At 45.6% G+C, this 27,916-nt stretch overlaps 1 protein-coding gene across 3 annotated transcripts; it reads left to right on the top strand.

Annotated features, from left to right (window-relative positions):
• The first annotated feature begins 10,876 nt into the window (after positions 1–10,876).
• On the top strand, positions 10,877–26,768 carry RGN (regucalcin). Of its 3 annotated transcripts, none has more exons than XM_004754967.3 (7): positions 10,877–11,301; positions 12,655–12,834; positions 14,205–14,387; positions 22,072–22,287; positions 24,492–24,623; positions 24,976–25,130; positions 26,360–26,768. In XM_004754967.3, the coding sequence occupies exons 2-7, from the start codon at positions 12,672–12,674 to the stop codon at positions 26,408–26,410; spliced, it is 900 nt and encodes a 299-aa protein (XP_004755024.1). In that variant the 5' UTR covers positions 10,877–11,301; positions 12,655–12,671; the 3' UTR covers positions 26,411–26,768. The 3 variants fall into 3 exon arrangements, with proteins under 3 accessions (XP_004755024.1, XP_004755025.1, XP_004755023.2); XM_004754968.3 differs by lacking the exon at positions 10,877–11,301 and adding an exon at positions 11,669–11,793; XM_004754966.3 differs by lacking the exon at positions 10,877–11,301 and adding an exon at positions 12,230–12,354.
• Positions 26,769–27,916: the final 1,148 nt, after the last annotated feature.

Here is a 27,916-nt window from a genome sequence, read left to right as displayed (position 1 = left end):
AAGGCAGACGTTTAACGACTGAGCCACCCAGGCACCCCCATATTTTTTTTAAAAGAGCAATCACAGCAACCTCTTTGGAGAAGATGCATGAAAGGCAGATACTCACATGAGAAGAGGCTCAACACCATTAGTCATTAGGGAAATACAAATTAAAACCACAATGAGAAACCACTATATACCTTTTAGAATGGCTAAAATTTAAAAGACTCACCATACTAAGTGACGCGAGGATGTCTAGGAACTGGAACTCTGATACAAGGGTGGTGGGGATGTAAAATGACACAATCACTTAGGAAAACAGCTTGGAAGCTTTCTACGAAGTGAAGTATACACCTACATAAGAACCAGCCATTTTGCTCCCATGATCTCAGGGTCATGGGATCGAGTCCCACATTGGGCTCTGGGCCCAGCATGGAGTCTGCTTGAGATTCTCTCTCTCCCTCTCCCTCTGGCTCTCCTCCCACTCTCTCTCTCTCTCTCTCTCTCTCTCAAATAAATATGTAAATCTTTGTGCAGGAGGATGTTAAAAGGACTCCTTCAGTGATGTCTTTGTGTCCCTAAGAGCTTTTTTACTTACTTTGGCCTGGAATCAGGAGGTTTTATTTTACGCAGCTTCCAATGGTGAATGGAGGGCCTTCAGCCCAGCTCTAGGGACACAAAATTGCACAAGCACCATATTTATGAACCTCAGAAGTTCTCATGGGGTCTTCTGGATCCAAAACTGCAACTCAGACCTCCTGCTTCCTTCATTATTTTCCTAGTGTTGTGTTCTCTACCTGGCATAATTTCTCTAGGGTCAATTTCAAATTACCATGGCCACATTGGGGAATTTTTGACATGAACAAGACTGTTGATTTAAGGGGTACCTTAGAACGAGAAGGGAAGAAACCCTCATAAGGAGATTTTTCCTGTATAAAAGAGTAATTCTTTTGGGGCGCCTGAGAGGCTCAGTGGGTTAAAGCCTCGGCCTTCAGCTTCCCAGGGTCCTGGGATCAAGACCCGCATTGGGCTATCTGCTCAGCAGAGAGCCTGCTTCCTCCTCTCTCTCTCTCTCTCTGCCTGCCCCTCTGCCTACTTGTGATCTCTCTCTGTCAAATAAATAAATAAAATCTTAAAAAAAAAAAGAGTAATTCTTTTTTTTTTTTTTAAAGAGAGGGCAGGGAGAAGAGCAACGGGAGAGGGAGAGAGAGAATCTGAAGCAGGTTCCATGTCCAATGTGGAGCCCGACACGGGGCTCAATCGCATGACTCTGAGTTCATGACCTGAGCTAAAATCAAGAGCTGGACACTTAACTGAGCCACCCAAGTGCCCCTAAAACAGAAATTCTTTTTATGTTTAACACAGGAGATTGTTTTGGCTTCATTTCCATATTTCAAGACTAATGGATGATAGCTTTAAAATGATTTAGATTGGTGGGCTGCCTGGCTGGCTCAGTCAGTGGATCACGCAACTTAATCGCTAGTCGTGAGTTCGACCCCCACATTGGGTGTAGCAATCACCTAAAAATAAAATAAAATAATCTTTATAAATTACTTAGATTGGGGGGCACCTGGGTGGTTCGGTTGGTTAAGCGACTGCCTTGGGCTCAGGTCATGATCCCGGAGTCCTGGGGTCAAGTCCCACATTGGGCTCCCAGTTCCATGGGGAGTCTGCTTCTCCCTCTGACCTTCTCCCTTCTTGTGCTCTCTCTCACTCACTCTTTCTCTCTCAAATAAATAAAGAAAATCTTTAAAAAATTATTTAGATTGGTAAAATTGTCAATGGCTGATTATTGTCTAAACCAGCTGTAATCCCAATATTTATCTCTCTCTCTCTCTCTCGTGTTTGTCAGAATGGGTTTTCTATATCTATACAGTCTTCCCTGTCCTTCAAGAAGAAACATAATTAGTCTCTTACAACAATAATTTCATATTTGTCTGAAGCTGGCTCCCTGTTAATTTTTTGGTTTCTCTCCCTCTCTTTTACACCAGGGTAACGTGAGAGATTAACTGATTGAAAAAACATTCAGTTGTTATGTGCATGCTCTAGGAATATCTAGCCCAGACAAACTGTCAGAAAAGTCTAAAAAAAGAAAATGGGACGCTTGGGTGGCTCAGTTGGTTAAACATCTGCCTTCAGCTCAGGTCGTGATCTCAGGGTCCTGGGATCAAGTCCCACATCGGGCTCTCTGCTCAGTGGGGAGACTGCTTCTCTGCTGCTCCCCCTGCTTGTGCGCTCTCTCTCTCTCTCTCTCTCTGACAAATAAACAAATACAATCTTTTAAAAAATAAAAAGAAAAGAAAAGAAAATGTGGAGCACCTGGGTGGCTTAGTCGGTTAAGCATCTGACTCTTGATTTTGGCCTAGGTCATGATCTCAGGGTTAGGAAATGGGCTCCGTGCTCACTGGGGAGTCTGCTTCTCTCCCTCTCCCTCTGCCCCACCCCCTGCTTGCGTGTGTGCACGTGCTCTCTCTCTCTCAAGTAGATAAACAAAATCTCTAAAAATAAAATAATTTAAAAATGTTGTTGAATGATGTGTCTTTTTGTGGACCCCGAAAAGTATCTTAACATAACAGCCTCTGTTATCCTAGTTGTGAGGAAAGAAGAAAAGAATGTAATCCCAAGGTGAAGTAGGGCTTTTGATGGGACTGAGAGTCTTTAAGAATTAGTTTACCATTTAAAAATAATGTCAGGGGCGCCTGTGTGGCTCAGTGGGTTGAGCCGCTGCCTTCGGCTCGGGTCATGATCTCAGGGTCCTGGGATCGAGTCCCGCGTCGGGCTCTCTGCTCAGCAGGGAACCTGCTTCCCTTTCTCTCTCTGCCTGCCTCTTCGACTACTTGTGATTTCTCTCTGTCAAATAAATAAATAAAATCTTAAAAAAATAATAATGTCAGCACAATACTTTGGTTTGGACAAAGCCAGGGTGAAAAATTTTAACCTTCTAAAATTCCTACACTGGTTTTATGAGTTAAGTGAGTTACCATTGTCTCTGTTAGAGTGTGTGTGTGTGTGTGTGTGTGTGTGTGTACAGTTGACCCTTGAACAATGCAGGGGTTAGGCCACCCACCCCACCACACAAAAAAACCCACATATAACTTTTGACTCCCCAACACCGTACCTACTAAGAACTTACTATTGACCAGAAGTCTTACTGATTAACACGTATTTTGAATGTTCTGTGTATTACACACTGAATTCTTAAAGCTGGAGAAAAGATAATGTTATTAAGAAAAATCACAAAAGAAAATATATTTACAGTACTGTATTTATCAAAAAAAGAAAGTCACGTATAAGTGAGCACGCACGGTTCAAATCCGTGTTGTTCAAGGGTGAAATGTATATATTAACAACAAAATGAAATGATTTTTTTAGAGTTTAATTTTATTAACTTTTTAAATTGCTATGAAGCACAAAGATTTAATATGTTAGCTGAAATTGAAATTTCTGGATCCTAACTTTTAAGACCTTGGGTAAATGATTAAAGGTTTCTTTCCCAAGTTTTTATTTAAATTCCGGTTTGTTGGAGCACCTGGGTGGTGCAGGTGGTTAAGCATTGGATATATTTTTTAAAGATTTTATTTATTTATTTGACAGAGAGAGTAAAAGAGCGAGCAGCAGAGGGAGAGGGAGAAGCAGGCTCCTCGCTGAGCCAGGAGCCCGATGGGGGCGGGGGGGGGGCTGATCCCCAGACCCCAGAGACCATAACACAAGCCGAAGGCAGCCACTTAACAGACTGAACCACATGTGTGTCCCTGGAGTAACGTCTTTAAAGTACTGAAAGAACTTAACCATCTGAGCCACCCAGGCGACCCTAAGTGTCAGCTTCTTGATTTGGGCTCAGGTCATGATCTCAGAGAGGTAAGATCAAGCCTGGAGTCAGGCTCCCTGCTCTGCGTGGGGTCTGCTTACGATTGTCTCTCCCTCTGCTCCTCCCACTTGTGCTCTCTGTCTCTCTTTCTCTCTCAAAAAAATAACTAAATCTTTAAAAAAATAAAATAAGTAAATACCAATTACTTAGCATACAGTATAATATTAGTCTCAGGTTTAGAATTTAGTGATTCAGCACTTCCTACAACACCTGGTGCTCATCAGAACCCGCGCCCTCCTTAATCCCCATCCCCTGTTTCACCCATCCCCCACCCACCCTCCTCCCCTCTGGTAATCATAGGTTTGATAAATGATTAAGTTAATTGATAAGTTACGTTTGGATGCTTGGACAGTTTCTAAGTAACAAACAGAATCAAAACTCTAGCCATTGAACATAATTTTTTATTCTTATTTTCTAGAACGGCACTGTCCTTATGCATAAATTCAGGAAAAGTGTAGATAACTAATGGAATTCTAAAGCCCAAATTATCAGCTCTCAGGAACCCCTTAAACATCCATGGCCCAACATAAAGGCATACCTTGGTTTGGGGTTTTCGGTTTTTTTAAAGACTTTATTTATTTGAGAGAGAGACCACAATTGAGGGACAGGAGGGGTAGAGGGAGAGGGAAAAGCAGATTTCCTGCGAAGCAGGGAGCCCAAAGCATGGCCTCGATCCGGAATCCTGAGATCATGACCTGATCCAAAGGCAGACGTTTAACCAACTGAGCCGCCCAGGCACCCAAGCATATCTTGTTTTACTTGCATTTTTTTTTTAAACAAACTGAAGGTTTGTGGCAACCCCACCTTGTATGTTTTTTCCAACAGCATTACGCTTGCTTCACGTCTCTGAGCGACGTTTTGGTCATTCTCATAATATTCCAAATTCTTTCATTGCTATTATATTTCCTGTAGGGATTCTGTGCTCAGTGACTACAACTCACTGAAAGCTGAGATGATAATTAGCATGTGTTAGCCATAAAGCATTTTTAAATTAAGGCATGTACATTTGTTCGGAGACAAGGCTATCACACACTTCATAGACTACGGTATAGAATAAGCATCACTTTTATGTACATTGGGACACGAAAAAATTCATTTGACTCACTGTGTTGAAAAATTCACTTTGTTGCAATGGTCTGGACCCGAACCTGCTCTACTTCCGAGGTATGGCGCTATTGCCGTTTCCCTTGATGGCAAAGAGATCTGTCCCCTCTGAGAGCCACAGGTTGTTTCCCAGCAAGTAAATAACGGGTTGCTCCCTGCATTCAGAAAGTATCTCCAGAGGGCCTGGGTGGCTCAGTGACTTCAGCCTCTGCCTTTGGCTCAGGTCATGGTCTTATTGTCCTGGGATCGAGCCCTGCATTGGCTCCCTGCTCAGTAGGGAGCCTGTTTCCCACCTCCCTCACCTGCCTCTCTGCCTACTTGTGATCTCTCTCTGTCAAATAAACAAATAAAATCTTAAAAAAAAAAAAGCAAGTATTTCCAATCCCAGGCTCTGGCCTATTACAAACTGATATGACTAATTACTGAAAGGGATTTACACATCTCCAGCTTTATCATCAACAGGTCCCAGCTGCATTTCTAAAACACCCCCCTGAGCAACCTCTGTGTGACTCCAAGCAGAAGGTCTGGTTTTGTCTCAAAACTGCCCTTGAGCCTCAGTGGAAATGACCTTATCAGTCCCTGTTAGCACCTGACACAGCAATAAAACTCTGAGGCCCTGACACTCAAGTCCGTGTTTCCCAACCTGGAAGATACACATCACTTTATCCTGACTACTGGATGGCCATCCCACTGGGACGCTAAACGGGATTCCTAGGAACCTTCCAGATGCCGCTGGCTACAGAAGTGGACAGCTTTAGCCCCGAAGTGTCTCTGACGACACTTCCCAGTAACTAACAGGCTTCTCAGTAGGTTCTCCCTTCTCTTCATCCTGTGACTTTTGACCCTCTGTGAGAGGTTTTTCTCAGACCAGAACTACCACTCTGATTTTAACTGCTGACAAAAATGTAATCATTCTTTCTTTAAATGGACTCTAAAGAAGGTTCATTTCCTTTCAGATGTCACTTGTGGTTCTGAAGCTTCCCTCACGGCTTCCATCCCAAACTCTGGTCACCAACCAAGTGACCTGACATCAACAGACTGCTTCTGCCGAGGTCATGATCAGCAAAAGCTAGCCCCCACCCCACCCCCGGGGAATAGAGACTAAAATGAGGCCTTGTGCCTTGCCTATAGTAGTCTGTTCTCATCAGAGACACTGTTCTCAGGAACTGAGATTATCTGAGGGGACATTTCGAGGGACATATAAACAGCTCAAGCCAAATGATACTTAGACTCCCCCTAGGGTCTGTGCCCCATTACGATTGCATTACCCATGTGGGCGCCAGACTTATACGCACCTGCCACACGTGAACTTATCTGGTATATTTGGGATAAATCTTAGAAACTTTCAGACTTTTGAAACTACCACCCCTCCTGCGGACCCTGTTTTCCCAAACAGAAGAGGCAGGCCTGGGTGAATGTGGATAACTCCCCGGAGGGCGAGCTGAGTCTTCGTGCACGCTCTATGAGCCAGTTCCCACAGTCACCAAAAGGGGGTCCAGAACCTGACTCTGACCTTATTGGATGCCAGAAATGACATGGTTTCTACTCCAGAAGACCTGCCCCCACCCAAAGCCAGTTTACGTTCATTACACCAGACTTGCCATGAACAAACTCATGACCTTCGATTTCCTATTGGCTACCCAAGGGAGAGTTTACGCTTCAGCCAACACTTCTTGCTACACGTATATAAATACGGTGGTCAAGAAGACCAATTTTTTTAAGCTTTCCTTTATTTAAGTAATCTCTACATCCACTGTGGGGCTTGAACTCACCACCCCAAGATCAAGAGTCGCACGCTCCTCTGACTGAGCTGGGGGCCAGGCGCCCCCAAGTAAAATAATTTTTCTGATCAGCCTAAAAGAAAAAGCCATCTGGTTCCAGACCAGCTGGGCTTTGAGACATGAGTCCATGGCCTGAGTTTGGTCTGTCTCCAGGGTCTATTACAAGGACTAATCATCATCTTGTTTCTGGTAACTGCCTGTGGAGCCTTTGGCCAATGCATACTGCCCAGTGTCTTAGATGCCACTGTGAAGCCCCTGTCATGTCAGGGGATTCAAGAACTCACCCTGCAGCCAAAGGAACAGGACAGACTAGCCCACGCCCTACTTCGGCCGGCTTTCTCCAAGCCACCTCCAGATCAGCAAAATCTCGGCAGCCGTGACGATCAGAATATATAGATTCGTGCCCTGGGACCTGACTTCAACTGATCTTGGATGAAAGACAGGAGTGAGAAAGAAATGCAGCCCCCGACATCCAGGAGCTGGCCTGGAACTCACAGCAAACCCTGGTGTTCTCCTGTTGAACATGAACAATTTCACAGATCGCCAACAGCAGACAAAAGCACTCCGTGTCCATGACAGAGCAAGACAGAAATGTCACCCAAGTCCCCCAGAGGACTCAACATCACCCTCTTGTAGCTCATACGAGTGGGTGCTGCTTCTTTAGCAGTCACTCCATTCTCCTGACCTTCATAAGAATGAAGATCTCCCGTCATAGAACTACCCCCACTTCCTAACAGCCTCCAGTGCTTGCACTCACCCCAGAGTCACCTACTACAAAGCCCAGTCCTGTAAGAGTTTCTTTCTAACACCTTCTAACCAAGACATCCCACGATTCCCCCCTGGTGGGAGTTCTCCCTTCTTGCGAGGAATCCATAAACCCAGATTTGTTGGACTGGAGGTGATCTTTGGACCAAGGGGTTTATATCATAAGATAAGATCCAAGACTTAACCTGAGAGTTCACAATGTAGCAGGAGAGACAGACAGACCAACAATTCTCAGCCAATGTGGTGAATATCGTAATAAAACATAAAGACAGGACCCTGTAAGGGTGACAGGTGAGAGCCAGAGGGATCAGTGAAGGCTTTCTGGTGGACGGGTTACTGGGCTTCAGTAGGAGTGAGCCCAGTGCAGAGATAGGGATTGGGTTAGTGGGAGAAGTAAAGTGTTCCAGGCAGAAGGAGTAGCAAGTTCAGACACAAGAAGCAGAAAGAGGACATGGCTAGACCATCACTGAAGTCAAGAAGGTACTACTAGCAAGTTTGAGGGGATTTATAAGCTCTTGGGTATGATTAAGTTGTATTTTATCAAGATTCAATAAGCACATACTGTGACCACATTGAAGAAATTGACATCATTTGCCTCCAGATGCTACAGAGGATACAGCTTCACTTTTGCAGTATTGCCAAAAAGGCATAACCCGAATTAACCACGAGGAAAAAAACAAGTAATCCCAAATGAAGGAGCATTCTACATTTTGAACTTCCAAAATGTCAATGTCACCGCACAAAGGCTGAGGAGCTGCTCCGGATTAAAAGGAGAATAAGCGCAGCTAACCACAAAGCTTTACCCTGGACTGGATTCAGGAATGGAATCCCTTTTTTCCTTTTGTTAGAAAGGACATCCGTGGGACAATTAATGAAATTCAGCTAGGTAATATTGTATCCGTGTTAACCCGCCAATCTTGATAATTGTGCTGTGGTTATAGAAGAGAATGTCCTTTTTTTTTTTTTCCCCCCCAGGACACACATACCAAAGTCTTCAGATGTAACAGAGTATCACATCTGCACCTTACTCTCAAACCATTCAAGAAAAATAAATATATTGGAGTGCCTGGCTGGCTCAGCTGGTAGGGTGTGAGAGGCTTGATCTCAGGGCTGTGAGTTTAAGCCGCATGTCGGGTGTAGCGATTACTTTAAAAATAAATAAATAAATAAATAAACAAAGAAGCAAATAAAAATCAAGGAAAAATATATTTCCATTTATATGTAAGTGAGAGAGACAAAGCAACGCTAGACTGTTAACATTGGAGGAATCTAGGTAAAGGGTAATCAGGAATCCTTTATAGGATTTTTAAAAAAGATTTTATTTACCCATTTAACACACACACAGAGATATCGAGGGAGGGAACACAAGCAAGGGGAGTGTGAGAGGGTTCAGAAGCAGGCTTTCTGCTGAAGAGGGCGCCTGATGAGGGGCTCGATCCCAGGACCCTGGGATCATGGCCTGATATAAAGGCAGACACCCAACGACTGAGCCACCAAAAAAAAGAAAAGAAAAGAAAAAGAGCATGTCATTGAATAGCCTCTATGTGTCAGCACCATGAGTGAGGGAATGAGAGGCATCCCTGCCCTGTGGGACTCACCATGTAGGGGGGGCATTTTGGCAGCAGATCCAAAGGGGGGAGACGAGCCCTCCAGGGAGCTGACAACAATCTGGGCAAGGAATGGGGACTTCTTGTGCAATCTATTGGTGGGACCATGGTCTCACTCTCTGGGTTCGTGTAGAATCAAGTGATCTCTCTGGGACAGCTCGGTGGTGTGGTTGACTAGAGCATCTGAACTACAGGGCTGTAGTTTGGGGGAGAGGTCTGGGACAAGATACAGTTTGGGGAGTTGTCAGCATTAAGGAGGCAGAAGAAGCCACGTGATGGGAAGAGGACCCAACAGAACCCCAGAGAAGCCTCCGGAGACCGCAGTCCCGCTCTTTGCCCCACCCAAGAAAGTGTCCTTCAAGTTCTGATTTCTTCATTTTATTTTATTTTATTTTAGAAAGAGAAAAAAAGCCAAGTGGGGTCGGAGAGGGGCAGAGAAGAGGGAGAAGCAGACTCCACACTGAGTGGGGAACCTGCCAAGAGGCTCAATCCCAGGACACAGATATCGTGACCTGAGCTGAAATGAAGAGTCAAAACTCAGCCAAGTGCACCACCCAGCAGCCCCCCAAGCTCTTACTTCTCTTCTGAAGGTTTGGTCTATTTGCCGGATTTCTCCCAGCTTGACCAGAGACTTTGGGAGTCTCCTCACTTTGCAGGCTCATGTTTTCCCATCTGTAAATGGGCCATGGGAGAGCAGTTGTCTTAAACATCTCCCAGGGTGAAAGCAAAATGACTGAGGCCATAAGTGCCTATTACTCTAAGTTAACTAAACTGAAACTTTGAGTTGAGATTGCTCCAAACATCTCCCTCCTGCTTTAGAGCCTCCTGCCTTTGAAGCATTTAATCTGCGGCCCCTCCTCCTTAGTGAATTTCAGGGAGCTGGAATGCCAGTGATTGTGATTTGAGTGTAGGTTTCAGGATTGTGCAGAAGGCCAGGAATGCTGCTCCACAGAGAGAGATCAATAATGAGATAGCACGAGGGCCCTAGCTAACTCAGTCAATAACGTGGGCAACTCTTGATCTCAGGGTGGGTCATGAGTCTGAGACCCACGCTGGGCATGGAGCCTATGTAAAAAATTTAAATGGTAATGATGATGAGGTAGCACTGACCTTGGATTCAACGCATACAAAAAAATGCACAAATCTCAAGTGTCCCACCAAATGACTTTGGACAGTACATACTTCTGTGCAACTCAGGTGTCCATCCAGATAGCCTCCATCACCCCCAGAAAATTGCCTGAACCCCTTCATGGTTCCCCCACCCACGGCTCCCAACCCCCAGTGGCAAACGCCCTCCTGTTTACCTCCCTCCCTTCATTTTTTGAAATGTTTTAAATTTGGATGGCGAGGTCCACTTTTAAAGAAGAATGTGAATCTGAGTGCTGCTTAGGATCGTTTATTCCATTTTATTTTTTAAACCCAATCAAATAAAACCTTTCCTCTTCCCCCACCAAAAACAAACAAACAAACAAACAAAACACACACACACAGAAACAAACAGAAAACGCTTTACAAAAGCTGGCCTCCCGCCAGCAGTCTTTCATTCTCCCGCTAGGAAAACGGTGGATTTGTTTAACCGCTTTGTTCTTTACTTTTTGACCTGCTTGTGTTTAACCGGACCCTCGACCCCAATCTCTGTTAGGTATTTTAACAATTTTTTTCTTGTTTAAGTAAGAGATAAACTTTAGCGCTCCGTCCAAACTCCGAGGCTTAGATTCCCCCGGCTCCAAGCCTCTTCCCCGCCCCCCTGTCCCGGGAGGCTTTGTAGGATTCTTCCGGGAGCCACGGGGGAGGGGGACAGCGTTGGGGGTTGCAGTCCCCAGCCCGCCGCTCCAGGCCGCTGCCGCCCACCTGCCCAGCGGCCTCCTTCCCTGCTCAGCCCTTCCGCTCCGCTGCTTGACCTTTGCGCCTCCTGGAAGTCACCGGCCCGGTGAGCGCCGGGGACCGACCGGCCTCTCCGCCCGCTCTCCGGAGAGGAAAGGTCTGACCACAGACGATCGAAAGTCGCTGGGGCGGGCTGGAAGGACACCGCTCGCTCCCTACCCCCCTTGCCCATCCGAAGACCCGGGCCCCGCGCGCTCTCCACTCGGCTCGGCCAGGAACGAGGCCGGCTCAACCTTCAGCTTCCCGGGGCCTCGCGGTCGCCCAAGGCTGCAGCGGCGCCACCCAACTGTGCCGAGGCCACCCTGCCGCACAGGTACCGCGGGTGCTGCACAGGCACCTGCCGCCGCGTGCCCTCTCTCCGAAGCCGCAGCAGGGAGAGACGACTGCAGGGCCCCTAGCTCGGGTTAAAAGTCGCTATTGGGAAAAGTCCCGCTTCTCATCTGATCCTGTGCCTTATCTCAGATCGATAACATGAAGGCCTTTGGAGCCTGTGCCAAATTGTTAACAGCCAGCGAGACTTCCAAATCCTGGCATCGGGATTTAAGATTTGAGTTGTGTTTCTTTAAAAAAAAAAAAATTTAATTTCTCGAAAGGAATATGAAACCAGAGATTATTTTCCTTCCACCCCCCGCCCCCTCCCGCCCCGTCATGAATTCGCCCATCCGTGGGTGAGCCCACCCACTCCCAAGCAGAAAGGGAGAAGGGTGATGAGGCAGATGATTTGGGGCAGCATCTGGGCAGAGTTTGGGAAAGAGAGGAGACCCTGAAAAGTTGCCTCCTTTTCCTCTCCCACGGGCTTTCTTAGGTAATGTTTTGTTTGTTTGTTTTGCTTCTTCCTTCTCCGATCATTTTTCTTTCTCTTCTCCCTGCTCGCTGGTCACACTCTGGCCTAAACTCCCAGCATAGAATGTTCCTGCCTGTGGAGTTCAAGTCTCCTTGCCAGCCTGGCACGGTGCCTGCCTTGGGCGGCAAGAACTAGCCAAGGGGCCGTCAGTACCTACAGTGGCGCCCAGACCGGGTCCGCTTCTCCAGCCCTTCCATTGTGCCAAGCTGACAAATGGGTGTTAGGTCTAACTTAGTGTATATCCTGACCATATTTCTAGAAAGGCACTTTAGAAAAATGCAGAGTAGGAAAGTTCTGGCCTTTGAGCGGGCTGAGGGGGAGGGAATGGGCACCATCAGGGGATGGGGGAGGGCGGCGGGAGCTGGTGACCTGCCGGCGGGGAGGGGCCACGAATGACGGAGCTGCCCGCCCCCCCCACCCCACCCCACGGGCACCAGCACCTTCGGGGGCTAAGGCACAGGCATAAAGGGCGGCCTTCCCTTCCGCGAGCAGCCAGCTCTCTGAGGGTCACCGACAATCAAGGTACGGATGCTGCGGTGTTGTGGGATTTTTCCTCTCTTTTTAAAAGATAGCTTGAAAACAGGCCCGGCTAAGTCGATCAGAAGTTATTTCACATTATGGACTATCAGCTCACTCTTCACTGTCCTATAAGTCTCTTTCTGCCACCGTGCCTATTTTGTCCTGATTGAGAGAACGTGTTTTTCCAGTTCTGAGGAAAAACTCGGCCTGTACTGGGATCTTCCCAGGGCCTTAAGCCAGATGTGTTTGGCTGAATTTGCTCCAGAAAATTATCATTTTCTGTCCTCTCTTGCTACCTTCCAGACAGCTCCCTGTTCACAATGTCTTCCATTAAGATCGAGTGTGTTTTGCGGGAGAATTGCCGGTGTGGGGAGTCTCCGGTGTGGGAGGAGGCATCCAGTTCGCTGCTCTTTGTAGATATTCCTGCAAAGAAGGTTTGCCGGTGGGATTCGCTCAGCAAGCGCGTGCAGCAAGTGACCCTGGGTAAGCATGAAGGGCCCCCCTAAGCCCCCAACCTGCTCTGCCCAGCCAGCCATCATTTCCCTGGGGACACGCGGTCACCTGATGTGTCATTTCCCAGGGAACTTCTTATTGAAGCTACTGGGTATGCTTTAAAACTTCTGGAATGCCATGCTCTCTCTAGCCACACTCTGTGTCCTCCCACTTGGACCCAGGAATAAATTTTGGGTGGTCAGTACTTTCCTCTTCGGCTGTGGGTGGGGGGCAAGAGTCCCCATTTGGTGCTGCTGACGAGGCACAGGCACGGTACGCTCTTTCCTTAACATCTTCAGATCCAGCCTTTAAACGTTGGGGATCCCAGCAAAGGCTGTCGCCTTGGGTTGGGCCAAGACCTTAATGGGCAAAAGAAAAGAAAAAAAGAAAAAAAAAAGCAGGCAGAGCCCTTCTTTGAATGTAAAAAGAAGAGCTTTCAGACTTGGAAAGCATCAAGCACGACTATCTGTTCACTGTACAAAATAAGATTCAGGACAAATTCCAAGGGCATTTGACCACGATTCTGTTCAGGGCCACGTGATTCCCAGAGGAAGGGTTTCTCATTCTATGGCCCAAGCGTAGGAGCTCGATTAGAGATAAGGAAGCTTCTTGTTTTGTGTTAATGGGAAGAGATACCAGGAAATCCTGTGACCTTGGGACAGTCTCATTCCAGAGCTGGTGACCTCAAACTTTTTTTTTTTTTTAAATAAGAGGGAACAACTTTTTAATTCACCCAGGGATGTGAGTGTGACTAGAGGCAAAGTGACTAGGACCAGAGGAGTTCAGAGCCCCAGGGGCCGGGGGGCGGGGCGGGAGGGGGACCAATGCGTTCCCTAGTCCCTCTTTGCCAGTGTGCACACATTAGGGGGATATTCCCACCCCAATCCAGAACCACCCCCAAAGCATGGAAGGGGCTTCTGGTATCAGTTAACTTCGGAACTTACAGAAGTGCGCTGGCAGAAGTCTCTGGATGCAGGTCGGGCTCCTCTCAGCACTGTCTTGCATATTCCCTGGGCCCCTCATTGGTGGGAATCAACTTCTGAACAAGACTTAGAGCCAAGAACCACTCCCAGAGTACCCAACACCTTGCACTTACTGACTAGGTGCTTAGAAAATGTTTCCAAGGGGTGCCTGGGTGACTCAGTCCGTTAAGTTACCTATCTCTGCTGCCCAAGGATACTAATCAACAAATATACTCGGTTCTGGGGCCTTTGGCTTTCCACAGAAGGGAGGGGGCACTCGCATTGTCAAAAGAGCTGGAATCTGCTCCAAGGGAGATGCTAGGCGGCGGGGTGCCCGCAGAGTGCTGCTCGGCCACTTGCCCCCTTCCTGCCCTCTGACTGCTGCTTTTGCTTCTGCAGATGCCCCCGTCAGCTCCGTGGCCCTTCGCCAGGGAGGAGGCTATGTGGCCACTGTTGGGACAAAGTTCTGTGCTTTGAACTGGGAAGATCACTCAGCAGTTGCCCTGGCCTCAGTAGATGAAGACAAGAGGAACAATAGGTTCAACGATGGGAAGGTGGATCCCGCTGGGAGATACTTCGCAGGTGCGGTTGATCTCCAGCCCCTATGGACCGAGCTTGGGAGAAAAAGCCTGATTTGGGCTAAGTCTCACAGTTGTCCTGGGAAAATGTTACTTATAATGCGTCTTGGGTTCTTCCTTTATTATTACTTGAGTAGCTTTTCACAAAATAAAACAAAAATCCCAAGGGGCACCTGGCTGGCTCAGTCGGCAAAGCATGTGACTTTCGATCTTGGGGCCGTGAGTTCAAGTCCCACACTGGGGGTAGCGTTTCCTTAACGGAAATGTAAACACTAAAGAAATAAGTAAAATCTATTAAAATTTCATTGCTAAAGGTAATAAATCAAATTTAAAATAATGTAAAAATTGTTTTAAATCCCATGAGAAAAATTTCAGAATATCCCTTTCAAAAGTTTCCATCTCTGGCAGAGACCAAAATGTGCATGGACCTTTTGTAGTTTAAATGAGCTTTATTTTCTTAAATCTTTAAATTTTTGTTACTTTAAAGACTTTTTAAATTTTCTTTTTTTAAAGGATTTTATTTATTTATTTGACACAGAGAGAGAGCACAGGTAGGGGGAGCAGAGGGCAGAGGGAGAGGGAGAAGCGGGCTCCCCATTGAGCAGAGAGCCCGATGCGGGCTCAATCCCAGGACCCTGGGATCATGACCTGAGCTGAAGGCAGATGCTTAACCCACTAAGCTTCCCAGGAGCCCCTAAATGAGCTTTCAAATAGAGGTTTCATGGTCACTGGCGATTTTTAAATTGGAAATAATTTCAAATTTACAGGGAAAGAAAAGTAAAAATAGTATGAACAACACACATCTGCCCTTTACCTAGATCCACCTGTCATCAACGTTTTGTCCTATTTGTGTGCTCCCTCTGTGTATAAACATGCTTTTCTCTAGAATCATTTGGAAGTAAGTTGCATATATCACGTCTTAACCCTGAAAGATACTACTGTGGGAATTTTCCAAGAAAAAAGACCTGTTCTTCCCAAGAAAAATGACCACAGTACAGTTACCAACTTAAAGAAGTTCATCATTATTCTGGTTTTAACTGATGTCCTATCTGTACTCCCGTTTTGTCCATGAACCAAATACTGTCCTTTACAGCATTGCCCACTCCCAAGTGGGGGACCCATTCTAGGATTATGTATTGCCATTTAGTTGACATGTCTCTTTAAACCTCTTTCATCTGGGACAGAGCATAGCCTTTCTTGTTTTTTTATGACACCGCTGTGTTTGAAGAATACAGTCCCACACAACTCCCCCCTTTTTTAATAGAACATCCCTCGTGTTCCTCTTCTTTTTGTGTTTGTCTGATGTTTCCTTGTGATTAGATTGATGCCGTACATTTGTCGCTAGAATACTGCAGAGGTAACATGCTGTCTTTCTCCAGGTGTCTCACCTGGACACCATGTCCCTCATGGGTGATGTTAGTTTGGATCACCTGGTTAAGGTCTTCTCAGCTTCCTCTACTGCATCATTACTATTTTTTCAGAGATTTTATTTATTTATTTTAGATAGAGGTGGGGGGGAGCAGAGGGGCGGAGGAGCTCCGCCCTGAGCGCGAGCCCCTGGCAGGGCTTGATCTTATGACCCTGAGATCATGACCTGAGGTGAAAGCAAGAGTCAAAGACTTAACAGACTGAACCACCCAGGCACCCCCATAGTTGCTATTTTTTTTTAAAGATTTTATTTATTTATTTGACAGAGAGATATCACAAGCAGATGGAGAGGCAGGCAGAGAGAGAGAGGGAAGCAGGCTCCCTGCTGAGCAGAGAGCCCGATACGGGACTCGATCCCAGGACCCTGCGATCATGACCTGAGCCGAAGGCAGCGGCTTAACCCACTGAGCCACCCAGGCGCCCTAGTTGCTATTTTTAATTGCAATTTATGAACATGTTGTGGGGTTTATTAGTTATCTATTGCTGTGTAACAAATTACCCTGAAATTCAGTGGCTTAAAATAACAAACATTTTTAAAATGTTAAAATTACCACCATCGTTACTTAAGGTTAAGAATCTGGGTGGCTTAGCCAGATGGTTCTAGTTCAAGGCTGTATCATGAAGTTGCAGTCAAGATGTTGGCAGAGGTTGTAGTCTCAGAACGGGGCTGGTGTCTCTCAAGCGGCCTAGAAGATTCACATCCAAGCTCACTCACATGGGGCCAGCAGGAGGCTTCGGGAAGTCTTACTACCTGGGCCTCTCTGTAGGGCTGCCCAGAACATGGCTTCCCCCAGGGCGAGTGATGAGAAAGAGAGAGAATGAGGACACCCAAGACAGGCTACAGTCTTACTATAACCAATCTCGGAAGTGACAGAAGGTCGCTTCTGTCATGTGCTGTTGGTCACGCGGTGATAGAAGGGACTGTATCCAAAGGGTGTGAACACTGGGAGGCAGGGATCATTTGCGGCCATCTTGGAGGCTCCCCACAACACAGGGGGAGATGCTTTAAGACCGACCAAATGTCCAGGTCCTCATCAAAACGTCTCCCTTGGGTTTCACATTTGTTGATGATTCTTGCTTGAACCAATGCTGACTGGGATGGTTGGACAATGGCTTATGTCCAGCTTTCTGTAAAGGTTAACTCTAGTTTCCAATTAAATAATGCATTTCACGTATGTTTTCATTTACTTCCCCTCATAACAAGCTAGCCAGAGTTGATTCCAATACCTGCTATGTCCACCTCCTCACCCCATCCCCTCAAACCTTGCTGCCGTGGCTCCATCCGCTTTCCGCATGGAAGGTACTCGAGGTCTGAGCTGTGGCTTGCTTCCCGTCTTCCCGGGCTTGACACAACCACAGATCTAGTCCAGGACAGGTTGAAAGATTCAAGAAGAGAATCTGTTGGAAGCCCTTCTGCCACTAATTTCTGCAAGATAAGGAAATATGATTGGATGTCCCACCTGCTGTTGAAATTGATTTTCTCTCTCCCTCATGGCTGCAGTTGACAGTTCTGTGGCACTTTGAGAGACAAGATAAAGGTGTCCTCAGAAGCCTGAGTCCTTAGCCTGGAGTCCCCAGTTCTTAACTTGTGCCCTGAGGGGACCCCTTAAAATTGTAGGGAAAATTGTGGGTGTGCAGACTGGTCACGAGCATCTGCTAGAAGCACCTGAGAACCTTTTTCTAGAGAGTTCCTAGCTTTCAGCAAGTGCTAGGAGGTGTCCCTGGACCAGAAAAGGGTAGGGTCATTTGATGGCGTGATGGAGTCTTGAGGTGGTGGGTCGAATCCTGAAGGTGAGGCACCTGGGTGGCTCAGTGGTTAAGCATCTGCCTTTGGCTCAGGTCATGATCCCGGGATCCTGAGATCCAGTCCCACACCAGGCTCTCTGCTCAGCAGCCTGCTTCTCCCTCTCCCACTCCCCCTGCTTGTGTATCCCTCTCTTGCTATCTCTCTTCTCTATCAAATAAATAAATAAAATCTTTTTTAAAAAGAAGAAGAAGAATCCTGAAGGTGTCACCACATCCACTACTGTGTCCACTATTAGATAGTGACATACGAGCCAGGGCTCCAGCATGTTCTTTCCCACTGAGGTAGAACCCTTTCCAAGCAGTGCGGAATTCACATGCATGTTACAGGCATCTCTTTCTGTGAGGCAGGCAGGGTCGGGGGGCACGGAATATTAGTAAAACAAACCCAATTGCCCTATAGCCAGAAACTGCTGCGTGAAATCCTTCTCCCCTGGGAGGATTTACCCTGTCCTGCTTGCTATTCAAGCTTCCCAACTTTTGTCCATTTTCTTTTAATTCATTCTTATTTCATATGGAACTTGGTATACTAGATGAGCTTCCCAGTTTCTTCATTACAGTCAAACTCTGCTCTGTCCCCCAAGATCACACTCAAGTCTAAGGGACTATCCTGTGGTGCGCTTGAGAAGAATGTGTGCTCTGCCGCTGTTGAGTGGAGTGTTTGGTAAATGTCACTTAGATTGGTTGATGCTGTTCAGTTTTGTTTCTTTGCTGATTTTTCTATATACTTGTGTCTGTTACTGAGAGAAGGATACTGACATCTCCAGCTGTAATTATGGAATTGTCTATTTCTCTTTTCAGTTCTGATTTTGGCTTTGTGTATTTTGAAGCTCTGTTGGTAAGCACGTACGAATTTAGGATTGCTATGTCTCCTTGGTGAATTGACCATTTTCGCGATATGTAGGACCTTCATGTATCCCTGATAATTGTCTTCGCTCTAAGTATATTTTGTCTGATGTTAACATAGCCCCTCCAGCTAATATTTTAATCAGTATTTGCGTGGTATAGCTTTTCCCATCCTTTCACTTTTACACGGTCTGTATCCCTATATCTGAAATGAGTTTCTTTTTTTTTTTTTTTAAGATTTTATTTATTTATTTGACAGAGAGAGATCACAAGTAAGCAGAGAGGCAGGCAGAGAGAGGAGGAAGCAGGCTCCTGGCTGAGCAGAGAGCCCGATGCGGGGCTCGATCCCAGGACCCTGGGATCATGACCTGAGCCGAAGGCAGAGGCATTAACCCACTGAGCCACCCAGGCGCCCCTGAAATGAGTTTCTTATAACCAGAAAATAGCTGGGCTTTTACAAAATTTGTCTTAACAATAACTTAATTAATGTATTTAGGTTCTTTACATTTAGTGTATTTAGTGTAATTATTAATATGCTTTGACTTAGATCTACCATTTTGTTATTTGTTTTCTCTTCTTTCTCCCTGTATTTTTTGTTCCTCCCGTTTCCCCTTTCCTGCCTCCGTTTCAGTTGAGTGAACCTTCTTTTAGAATTCGATTTTAATTTACTCATAGTGATCTTTCGCTGTATCTCTCTGTGTGTTTTTTTAAGGGTTTCTGAAGGGATTGAAAAATACACAGTTAACTTTTTGCAGGCTGTCTAGAACCAAGATTTACCACTTTGATGAACACTTCTTTATGCTATAGTTCCCTTTATAGACATACATATAAATCCCCTGAGAAAACGTAATTCTTGCTTTTAACCATCAGAAATATTTTAAAGAACTGGGGTGCCTGGCTGGCTCAGTTGGTGGAGCATGGGACTCTTGATCTTGGGGTTGTGAGTTCAAGCCCACGTTGGGTATAGAGATTACTTAAAAATAAAAAATCTTTAAAAAATGGAATCGTCAACAAAAGAAAAGAAATATTTTCAAGAACTTAAAGGAGAAGAACACCCTATTATATTTACTGGTTCTGTTGTTCTTCCTTCATTCTGATGTTCCAAGCTTCCTTTTGGTATCATTTCCCTTCCCTTTAGCAATTCTGTTAGAGCAGGTCTGCTGGCTGTGAATTCTCCCAGTTTTACTTCATATGAGAATATCTTTATTTCACCTTCATTCTTGAAAGAATTTTCACTGAATATAAAATACTAGTCTGACAGTTTGTTTTTTCCTCTTTCGGCAAATGAAAAATGTGTGCCTTCCAGGGCGTCTGGGTGGCTCAGTCCATTATGTGTCTTGACTCTTGATCTCAGCTCAGGTCTTGATCTCAGGGTCATGAGTTCAAGGCCCCCTGCTGGGCCCTGCACTGGGCAAGGAACCTACTTAAGAAAAAGAAAAAAAAAGTGCATCACTTCCTTCTGACCTCCGTGGCTCCTCGTAAAATATCAACAGTTATTGAAATCATTATTTATCTATATGTCATATGTTATTTTTCTTTCTTTCTTAGGGATTTCTATTTGACTTTGGTTTCAGAATTTTGATTTTGATGTGTCTGGGTATAGATTTCTTTGGGATTATCTCCTGTTTGGGGCTTGCTCAGCTTGAATCTATAGTTTTTTGCAATGTTGTCCACATTGGATAATTTCCTTTTATATATATTTTAAGATTTTAGGTTTTTTTTAAAGTACTCTCTAGGCCCAATATGGGGCTCAAACAAACAACCACAAGATCAAAAATCACATGCTCTACTCACTGAGTCAGCCAAGCGCCCCTGGATAATCTCTTTTGACCTGTCATTCACTACACTAACTCTTTTCCTTTGTCATCTCTAGCCTGCTAGCAAAATCCATCTAGGCAGTTTCTCTATTTCATTTATTTTCTTTTTCAGTTCTAAAATTTTTAGTTGGCCCTTTGTTGTGTTTTGACTTCTTTGCATTGCTTCTTTGCATTACAAGTCATATTGGATAATATGTGTGACTTTGTGACTATTATTTTGAGACCCTTGGTCTTTAAATCCTGCGGAGAATGTTGATACATTTGTCCTCATGAGCGATCTGTATATGCTTAGGTTCAGAAGGTTTACCAGAAAAGCTCTAGCCTGCTCTCTCTGAGCTGCCATTAAGATCTGGCCCCCATGTGGGCCACTCAGTGGCCGCCCTGAGACTTAGGAGTTCCAACCACAGCTGCATTCTCAGTCTTTGGTATGCTAATTAATACCAGAGTCCTGCGCGTACCAGTAAAAGATGAGCCCAGGAGATCATAAACAACCTTATGGAATTGCATTCCTGAACGAAGTCCCTCTTGACTGTCTCTAGGTACTTTCCATTTTCCTTGGGCTGTCCTTGTCATTCCGGAACCCACCCATCTCTAGGACAGCGCTCTCTCCAGAGCCAAGTAGCAGCAGGAGAGAGAGAGAGAGAGATCGAGCATAAAAGCAGCAGTGTTTGGGGGTGCCTGGGTGGCTCAGTGGGTTAAGCCTCTGCCTTCAGCTCGGGTCATGATCTCAGGGTCCTGGGATCCAGCCCTGCGTCGGGCTTTCTGCTCGGCAGGGAGCCTGCTTCTGCCTCTCTCTCTCTCTCTGCCTGCTTGTGATCTCTCTCTCTGCCAAATAAGTAAAAAATTAAAAAAATTAAAAAAAAAAAAAAGCAGCAGTGTTTGGTTCTGCCCTTTTGGAGCTCCAGCAGGAGAGCAATGTCCCCTTCCCCTGAGTCTTGATTCCTGCGCTTCCCTTGTACCCGCCACTCTGCCGTCACTCCCCTTGCTGCAGAGCGTGGGGACTGGAGAAAGGAGTGGAAAAGAACCAGGGCATTTCTTCCACTCTCCGAGCCTCAGGAGTTTCCTCATTTGCTCCTTGAGCCAGATCGAGAGGGTTTCTCTTGGCTCTCAGTCTTCACCGCGGTGCTCGCTTCCAAGTTGGAGGCTGCATTGAGGTCAGGCTGGGACATACTGGAGGATAAAATGGAGAACTCGCCACCAGTTAGGCGGCACTGCAAGTTCTGCTGGTCTTCCCTGAGCTGCCCGATATTTTTACTTGTCGGAGTTTCTCAAGTAGCCCACTGGGTGTTTTGTCCAGATTGTACAGTTGCACTCAGTGGGAGAAAGTGGGGTTGGTGGAAATGGACTCCTCCTTATCCGGAACCAGACCTGTTGGTGTAATTTTCATTGGCATCATAAGCAAGGCAGTTGTCTTTTTTTTTTTTTTAATATAGGACCCAGATTGGGATTGCAGAATAGTTTCCTTGAATAGAATAATTTTTATTTTTTTTAATATTTTATGTATTTATTTTGACAGAGAGAGAGAATGAGAGGGAGAGAGAACAAGCAGAGGGGAGGGGCAGAGGCAGAGGGAAAAACAGGGCTCCCCGCTGAGCAGGGAGGCATGTTAGACCCCATCCCAGGATACTGGGATCATGACCTGAGCCGAAGGCAGATGCTTAACCGACTGAGCCACCCATTTGTCCCTAGTTTCCTTGACTTCATGATGGGAAAGGAACCCTGGTCATAAAAGGTGCTGTAGGGCATGGGACAAGGTGCTATGCAGCTAAACTCAGTGTTTTGGGGGTCTTGTAGGCACCATGGCCGAGGAGACAGCCCCCGCGGTTCTGGAGCGGCACCAGGGGTCCCTGTACTCCCTCTTTCCTGACCACCACGTGGAAAAGTATTTTGACCAGGTGGACATCTCCAATGGTTTGGATTGGTCCCTGGACCACAAAATCTTCTATTACATCGACAGTCTGTCCTACTCGGTGGATGCCTTTGACTATGACCTACATACAGGAAAGATCTGTACGTACTTTTTCATTATTCTTCTTATTACTGCTGGGATTTTTTTTCATATGTGGTTAGCCGGGAAGCTGCCTCTTCTTCCTCGACTCGCATGGAAAGACCCATACTTGTCAAATGAAGGAGGTGGCGGATGTGATAATTCCAATAGAGTCATAATTGCCCAGACTCGACTAGGCTGCCAATCAAACCAGCGCCCTCGGTACACCTGACTCTGGCCACCATTGGCAAAATAGGGATAGATCCTTCCCCCGCTTCTTGCCACCGTCCCTCAAAAGGGACTTGCTATGCAATGGATCCTGTCCTACTAGAGGCGCCTATCGGCAGATAATGCACAGCAGAATGAGAAAAAGGAACGGGAAGCTAAGGTTGGGGGGTTGCAATTGCTCCTGTGTCCTTGAGTTAACCAGAGGGAACTACTCAGAGGCGAATTAATAATCTTCCCAAATAGAAGAGTTTAAACAGTAGCTGCTGAGTGTTCAATTCCGTCAGTGGGTTTGACATGAGCTGTAGGTGGGAACAGGGAGGGAAGAAATTCTTGAGAAAAATTTAGGAGGGAGCACTTGAAACTGTTTCGTGAAAGGTGCCAAACCGCCAGAGCAAACACAGTAATAAAAATGACTTGGGGCGGGGGGTGGGGGGTGGATCACAGCCTCGCGTGTAGATTTAATGAGAGACAGGTTATTTCAGTACGGATGTTTTACTTTGAAATATAGAGTGCCTTTTTTATGACTGTTTTTACCGACACATGGTTTTAACATTTTTTTTTCACTGTACCTCAATGCAGTTACTACAATGACCTGGATTTTGTAGTGTAAAGTTCCTCTGGGGTTTGATGGGGTTTTATGGGTTTGTTTGTTTATTTGTATACTGTGATTTCCCCCTTTCGGGCCAGCCAGTGGGCTCCAGAACACCCCTCCTTTCAGAAATAAGCTCTTTAATATTATGTTTTGATAGGATGATTTTGGAACATTCGGTCAGACAGAAACAGAATGCACACGTCTTACTAGTTTTTGCGTAGGAACTGTTCACATGGTACCATTAAGTGGCCTTCTAGATCTTGGAGTTTCGGTCAGACAGAAACAGAACACACACGTCTTACTAGTTTTTGCATAGGAACCGTTCACATGGTACCATTAAGTGGCCTTCTAGATCTTGGAGGTAATCAAAGTCGTCATTTTTATAAGGAAAGCAGCAAAGGTCTAACCACAGACCGAAATGTCTCCAAGCGGGGTATGCAGGGTTTCAGTTCAGCTCAACCTCAAAAAGAGCTACTGTTTTTTATTAAGAATTCTAGGGGCGCCTGGGTGGCTCAGTTGTTAAGCGTCTGCCTTCAGCTCAGGTCATGATCCCAGGGTCCTGGGATCCCACCCCGCATCAGGCTCCCTGCTCAGCGGGAAGCCTGCTTCGCCCTCCCCCCCCACCCCGCCTGCTGCTCCCCCTGCTTGTGCTCGCTCGCTCGCTCTCTCTCTCTGTCAAATAAATAAATAAAATCTTAAAAAAAGAATTCTACTTCCTTCTTTCCCGCTTAGACAAATAATGTCTGTACCCAAACTAAAGAGAGTGTAATCACCCCCAAATCATGTGGCAAAAAAATCTTAGTTTGAGGAGTGCCCACTCATGTTTCTGGACATTTTTGTTTTATTTTTTTAAAAATTTTTTTTAATTTTTTTTTTTATTTATTTGACAGAGAGATCACAAGTAGTCAGAGAGGCAGGCAGAGAGAGAGAGAGAGGAGGAAGCAGACTCCCTGCTGAGCAGAGAGCCCGATGCGGGGCTCGATCCCAGGACCCTGGGATCATGACCTGAGCCGAAAGCAGAGGCTTTAACCCACTGAGTCACCCAGGCGCCCCTAAAAATTTTTTTTTAAGATTTTATTTCTTTATCTGAGAAAGAGAGCGCAAGCAGGGGAAGTGGCAGGCAGAGGGAGAGGGAGAAGCAGGAGCAGAGAGCCCAAGGCAGGGCTCAATCCCGGGACCCCGGGATCATGACCTGAGCCAAAGGCAGATGCTAAAGTGACTGAGCCACCACGCGCCCTGGACATTTTTTGTTTTAGAGTTAGAATTCTTCTGAACCATCCCACATGCCAGACCCCGGATCAGCAAAAGTGATAAGGATTTACAGCCAGCTGGAGAGCTCCTGGTCTGATGCTCAGTGTTGAGTGGCCTGTTGTTTTGTTCTGTGTGTGTTTGTTTTTCTAACCCTAGCCAACCGCAGAAGTATTTACAAGCTGGAGAAAGAAGAGCAAATTCCAGATGGGATGTGTATCGATGTGGAGGGGAAGCTCTGGGTTGCCTGTTACAATGGAGGGAGAGTGATTCGTTTAGACCCTGAGACAGGTAAGCCTGCAGCAAAATTAAAAAAAAAAAATCCCTGCCATGTCTAGAAAAAATGAGACACTAGCGACTAGAGGAACTCCATTACTAATAACGTTATCTAGAGATACATTCAGAGGTCTCAGTAGGATAACTTTGGAAATAAAGGCCCAAGATAGTGCCCCAAACTTAGAGTCAGAACTTCTTTTCCTGTGGAGGTAAGTCTTTCTGGCCAAAACAGATTGTCAGGGAAGGTTGGTTAAATGACCTCCACAAAGCTTTTTGAATATCGCTGATGTTCTGCAAGGGGTCCCAAATGGTTGTGCAGGTTGGAAATTTGCTAGAGTTGGGCTTTCAATAAAATATTTGCTGCTAGGGAAAAGACTCCAAACTGTGAAGTTGCCTGTTGTTAAAACAACCTCATGCTGCTTCGGAGGGAAGGACTACTCTGAAATGTATGTGACCTGTGCCCGGGACGGAATGGATCCCGAGGGTCTTCTGCAGCAGCCTGAAGCTGGTGGGATCTTCAAGGTGATCTGGCTCTTTCTTTTATTTTGAGGGAGAGGTGGGAGATCCTTGGCTATGTAACTGAGTGATTACTGCTTTTTCTTTTCTTTTTTTATTTTATTTATTTGAGACGACGAAAGAGAGAGAGAGAGCGCGTGCATGAGCAAGGAGAGGGGTAAAGGGAGAAGGAGAAGCAGACTCCCCACTGATCAGGGAGCCTGATGCAGGGCTGGATCCCCCCAGGGATCATGACCTGAGCCAAAAGCAGACACCCAATTGACTGAGCCACCCAGATGACCCAGTTAGTGCTTTTTCATACTTCCAAAACATAATTCTATTTAGCATTTTTGAGAGAGAGAGAGAGAGCACGCATGTGTGTGTGTATGTGCACATACAAGTTGGGCAGGAAGGGCAGAGGGGGAGAGAGAAAATCCTGACCCAGGGCTTGATCTCAAGACTCTGAGGTCATGACCTGAGCCAAAGGCAGATGTTTAACCAAGCCACCCATTTTTTAAGCTCATCGTGCTAGATTTTTAAAAACATTTTATCTAGATTTCTTGGACTGTAAGTCCAAGATAATGTGTTTAGCCTGCTTTGCAGTACGCCTGAGTGACTCAGTCTGTTAAGCATCTGCCTTTGGCTCAGGTCATGATCCCAGGGTAACTAGGATCGAGCCTGCATCGATCCTGCTGAGCAGGAAGCCTGCTTCTCCCTCTCCCTGCCATTCCCCCTGCTTGTGCTCGCTCGCTCTCCGACAAATAAAATCTTTGAAAAAAGAAAAGAAATAGGAAGATGGTAGAAATAAATTCACTTGTAAATCCAAGTTAATTGGGGCGCCTGGGTGGCTCAGTCGTTCAGCATCTGCCTTTGGCTCAGGTCATGATCCCAGGGTCCTAGGATCCAGACCCCCACACTGGGCTGCCTGCTCAGCGGGAAGCCTGCTTCTCCCTCTCCCACTCCCCCTGCGTGTGTTCCCCCTTTCTTGCTGTCTCTCTCTCACTCTCTCTCTGTCAGATAAATAAATAAATAAAAGCTTTAAAAATCCAAATTAATGGCAGATGGTTGCTAGTTGGATTATTATCAATGTGAATATTTGAGTTGAACCTGCCCTAATCAAGTAATTCCTTTTTAAGATAGGAAATAAAACAAGGATAATTGGTGGCTAAATATATTATTATAAATCATAAAAATGCTTTTGAAAAATACTTGTGAACTACTTTTTAGCAAAGTTTTTCTCTTTTCTTTTTTAACAGATAACTGGCCTGGGGGTCAAAGGAATTCCTCCCTATCCCTATGTGGGATGAGTGGCAGGCCTTCTTTCCTACTGGAGAAACTTTTGAAGACACGTAGAAAATTCTAGAGCTGAAATTTCAATCTAGTTACAAAAAATTAAAGAAATGATGCTATTAATAGGGTTAATTTTTTCCCAATTTTTAAAAGGTAAAACATTTTAATAAGGGGTTACAGGTCGTTTTGATAACATACTAAAATGCCTTCCGCAAAGGTATTATAGAAGTAGAGAGAACTGTTCAGATGTCAACCAGCCTCTTGATTCTTTGCAAATTGCTAGAAGGGGACGGGGGGGGGGCCATGTCTGTTGCACATTCCATACTTACTATACCTGAAGTTTCAAAAAACTAATAAATAATGTCTTAGTAATGACTTACTATGATTATGTTCCTTTTTATTTTCATCATAAACTTAAAAAATATACTGCAGTGCTAACCTACCTTCACATTACTCTTCATACATGCTATTTTTTGCAAGCTAAAATATTACTGGAGGGTAGGAATTAAACACTGGCAAAATCCATGATTCCAACTGCCACCTAATAAATGTAGAAGCCATATATCACTTATTAGAATACTTTTTTAAAAACAGCTTTACTGAGGGGCATCTGGGTGGCTCAGTCAGTGAAGTCTCTGGTTTCAGCTCAGGTCATGATCCCAGGGTCCTGAGATCAAGCCCTACACTGGGCTCCCTGCTCAGTGGGGAGCCTGCTTCTCCCTCTCCCTCGGCCACTCCTCCCAATTCATGCTCATTTGATCTCTTTCAGATAAATAAAATCTTTCTAAAAATAGCTTTACTGAATCATAATTGACCTACACGTATTTCAAGTGTACAATTTGATAAATTTGACGTATATACATTAAGGAAACCAACAGCACAAGCAAGATAATGAATCTGTCCACCACCCCAAGACTTGCCCTGTGTCTCTTGGTAATCCTTTCCTTTGGTCCCTCTGTATGTCTGCCTTCATCCCCAGGAAAACACTGATCTGATTTCTGTCACTATTAATTAGCTTTAAAACTGGGGGCACCTGGGTGGCTCAGTGGGTTAAGCCACTGCCTTCGGCTCAGGTCATGATCTCAGGGTCCTGGGATTGAGTCCCACATCGGGCTCTCTGCTCAGCAGGGAGCCTGCTTCCCTCTCTCTCTCTCTCTGCCTGCCTCTCCATCTACTTGTGATTGCTCTCTGTCAAATAAATAAATAAAATCTAAAAAAAAAAAAAAAACAAAAAACCTGAGTAGTGTGATTTCTCCAATTTTGTCCTTTTCCAAAACCGTCTTGGCTAGGGGTACCTGGGTGGCTCAGTTGGTTAAGCATCTCCCTCCAGCTCAGGTCATGATCCCAGGGTCTTGGGTTTGAGCCCCGCATCAGGCTCCTTGCTCAGGGAGAAGTCTGCTTCTCCCTCTGCCTGCCACTCTGCTTACTTGTGTTCTGCCAGTCAAATAAATACAATCTTTTTAAAAATTTTATTAGCTATTCTAGTTCCTTTAGCCTTCCATATAAGTTTTAGAGTCAGCTTA

Source organism: Mustela putorius, unplaced genomic scaffold (assembly GCF_011764305.1).
Source record: "Mustela putorius furo isolate JIRA1106 unplaced genomic scaffold, ASM1176430v1.1 tig00003903_pilon_pilon_pilon, whole genome shotgun sequence".
Taxonomy (NCBI): Eukaryota; Metazoa; Chordata; class Mammalia; order Carnivora; family Mustelidae; genus Mustela; species Mustela putorius.
This window is presented reverse-complemented; position numbering and strand designations above follow the sequence as displayed.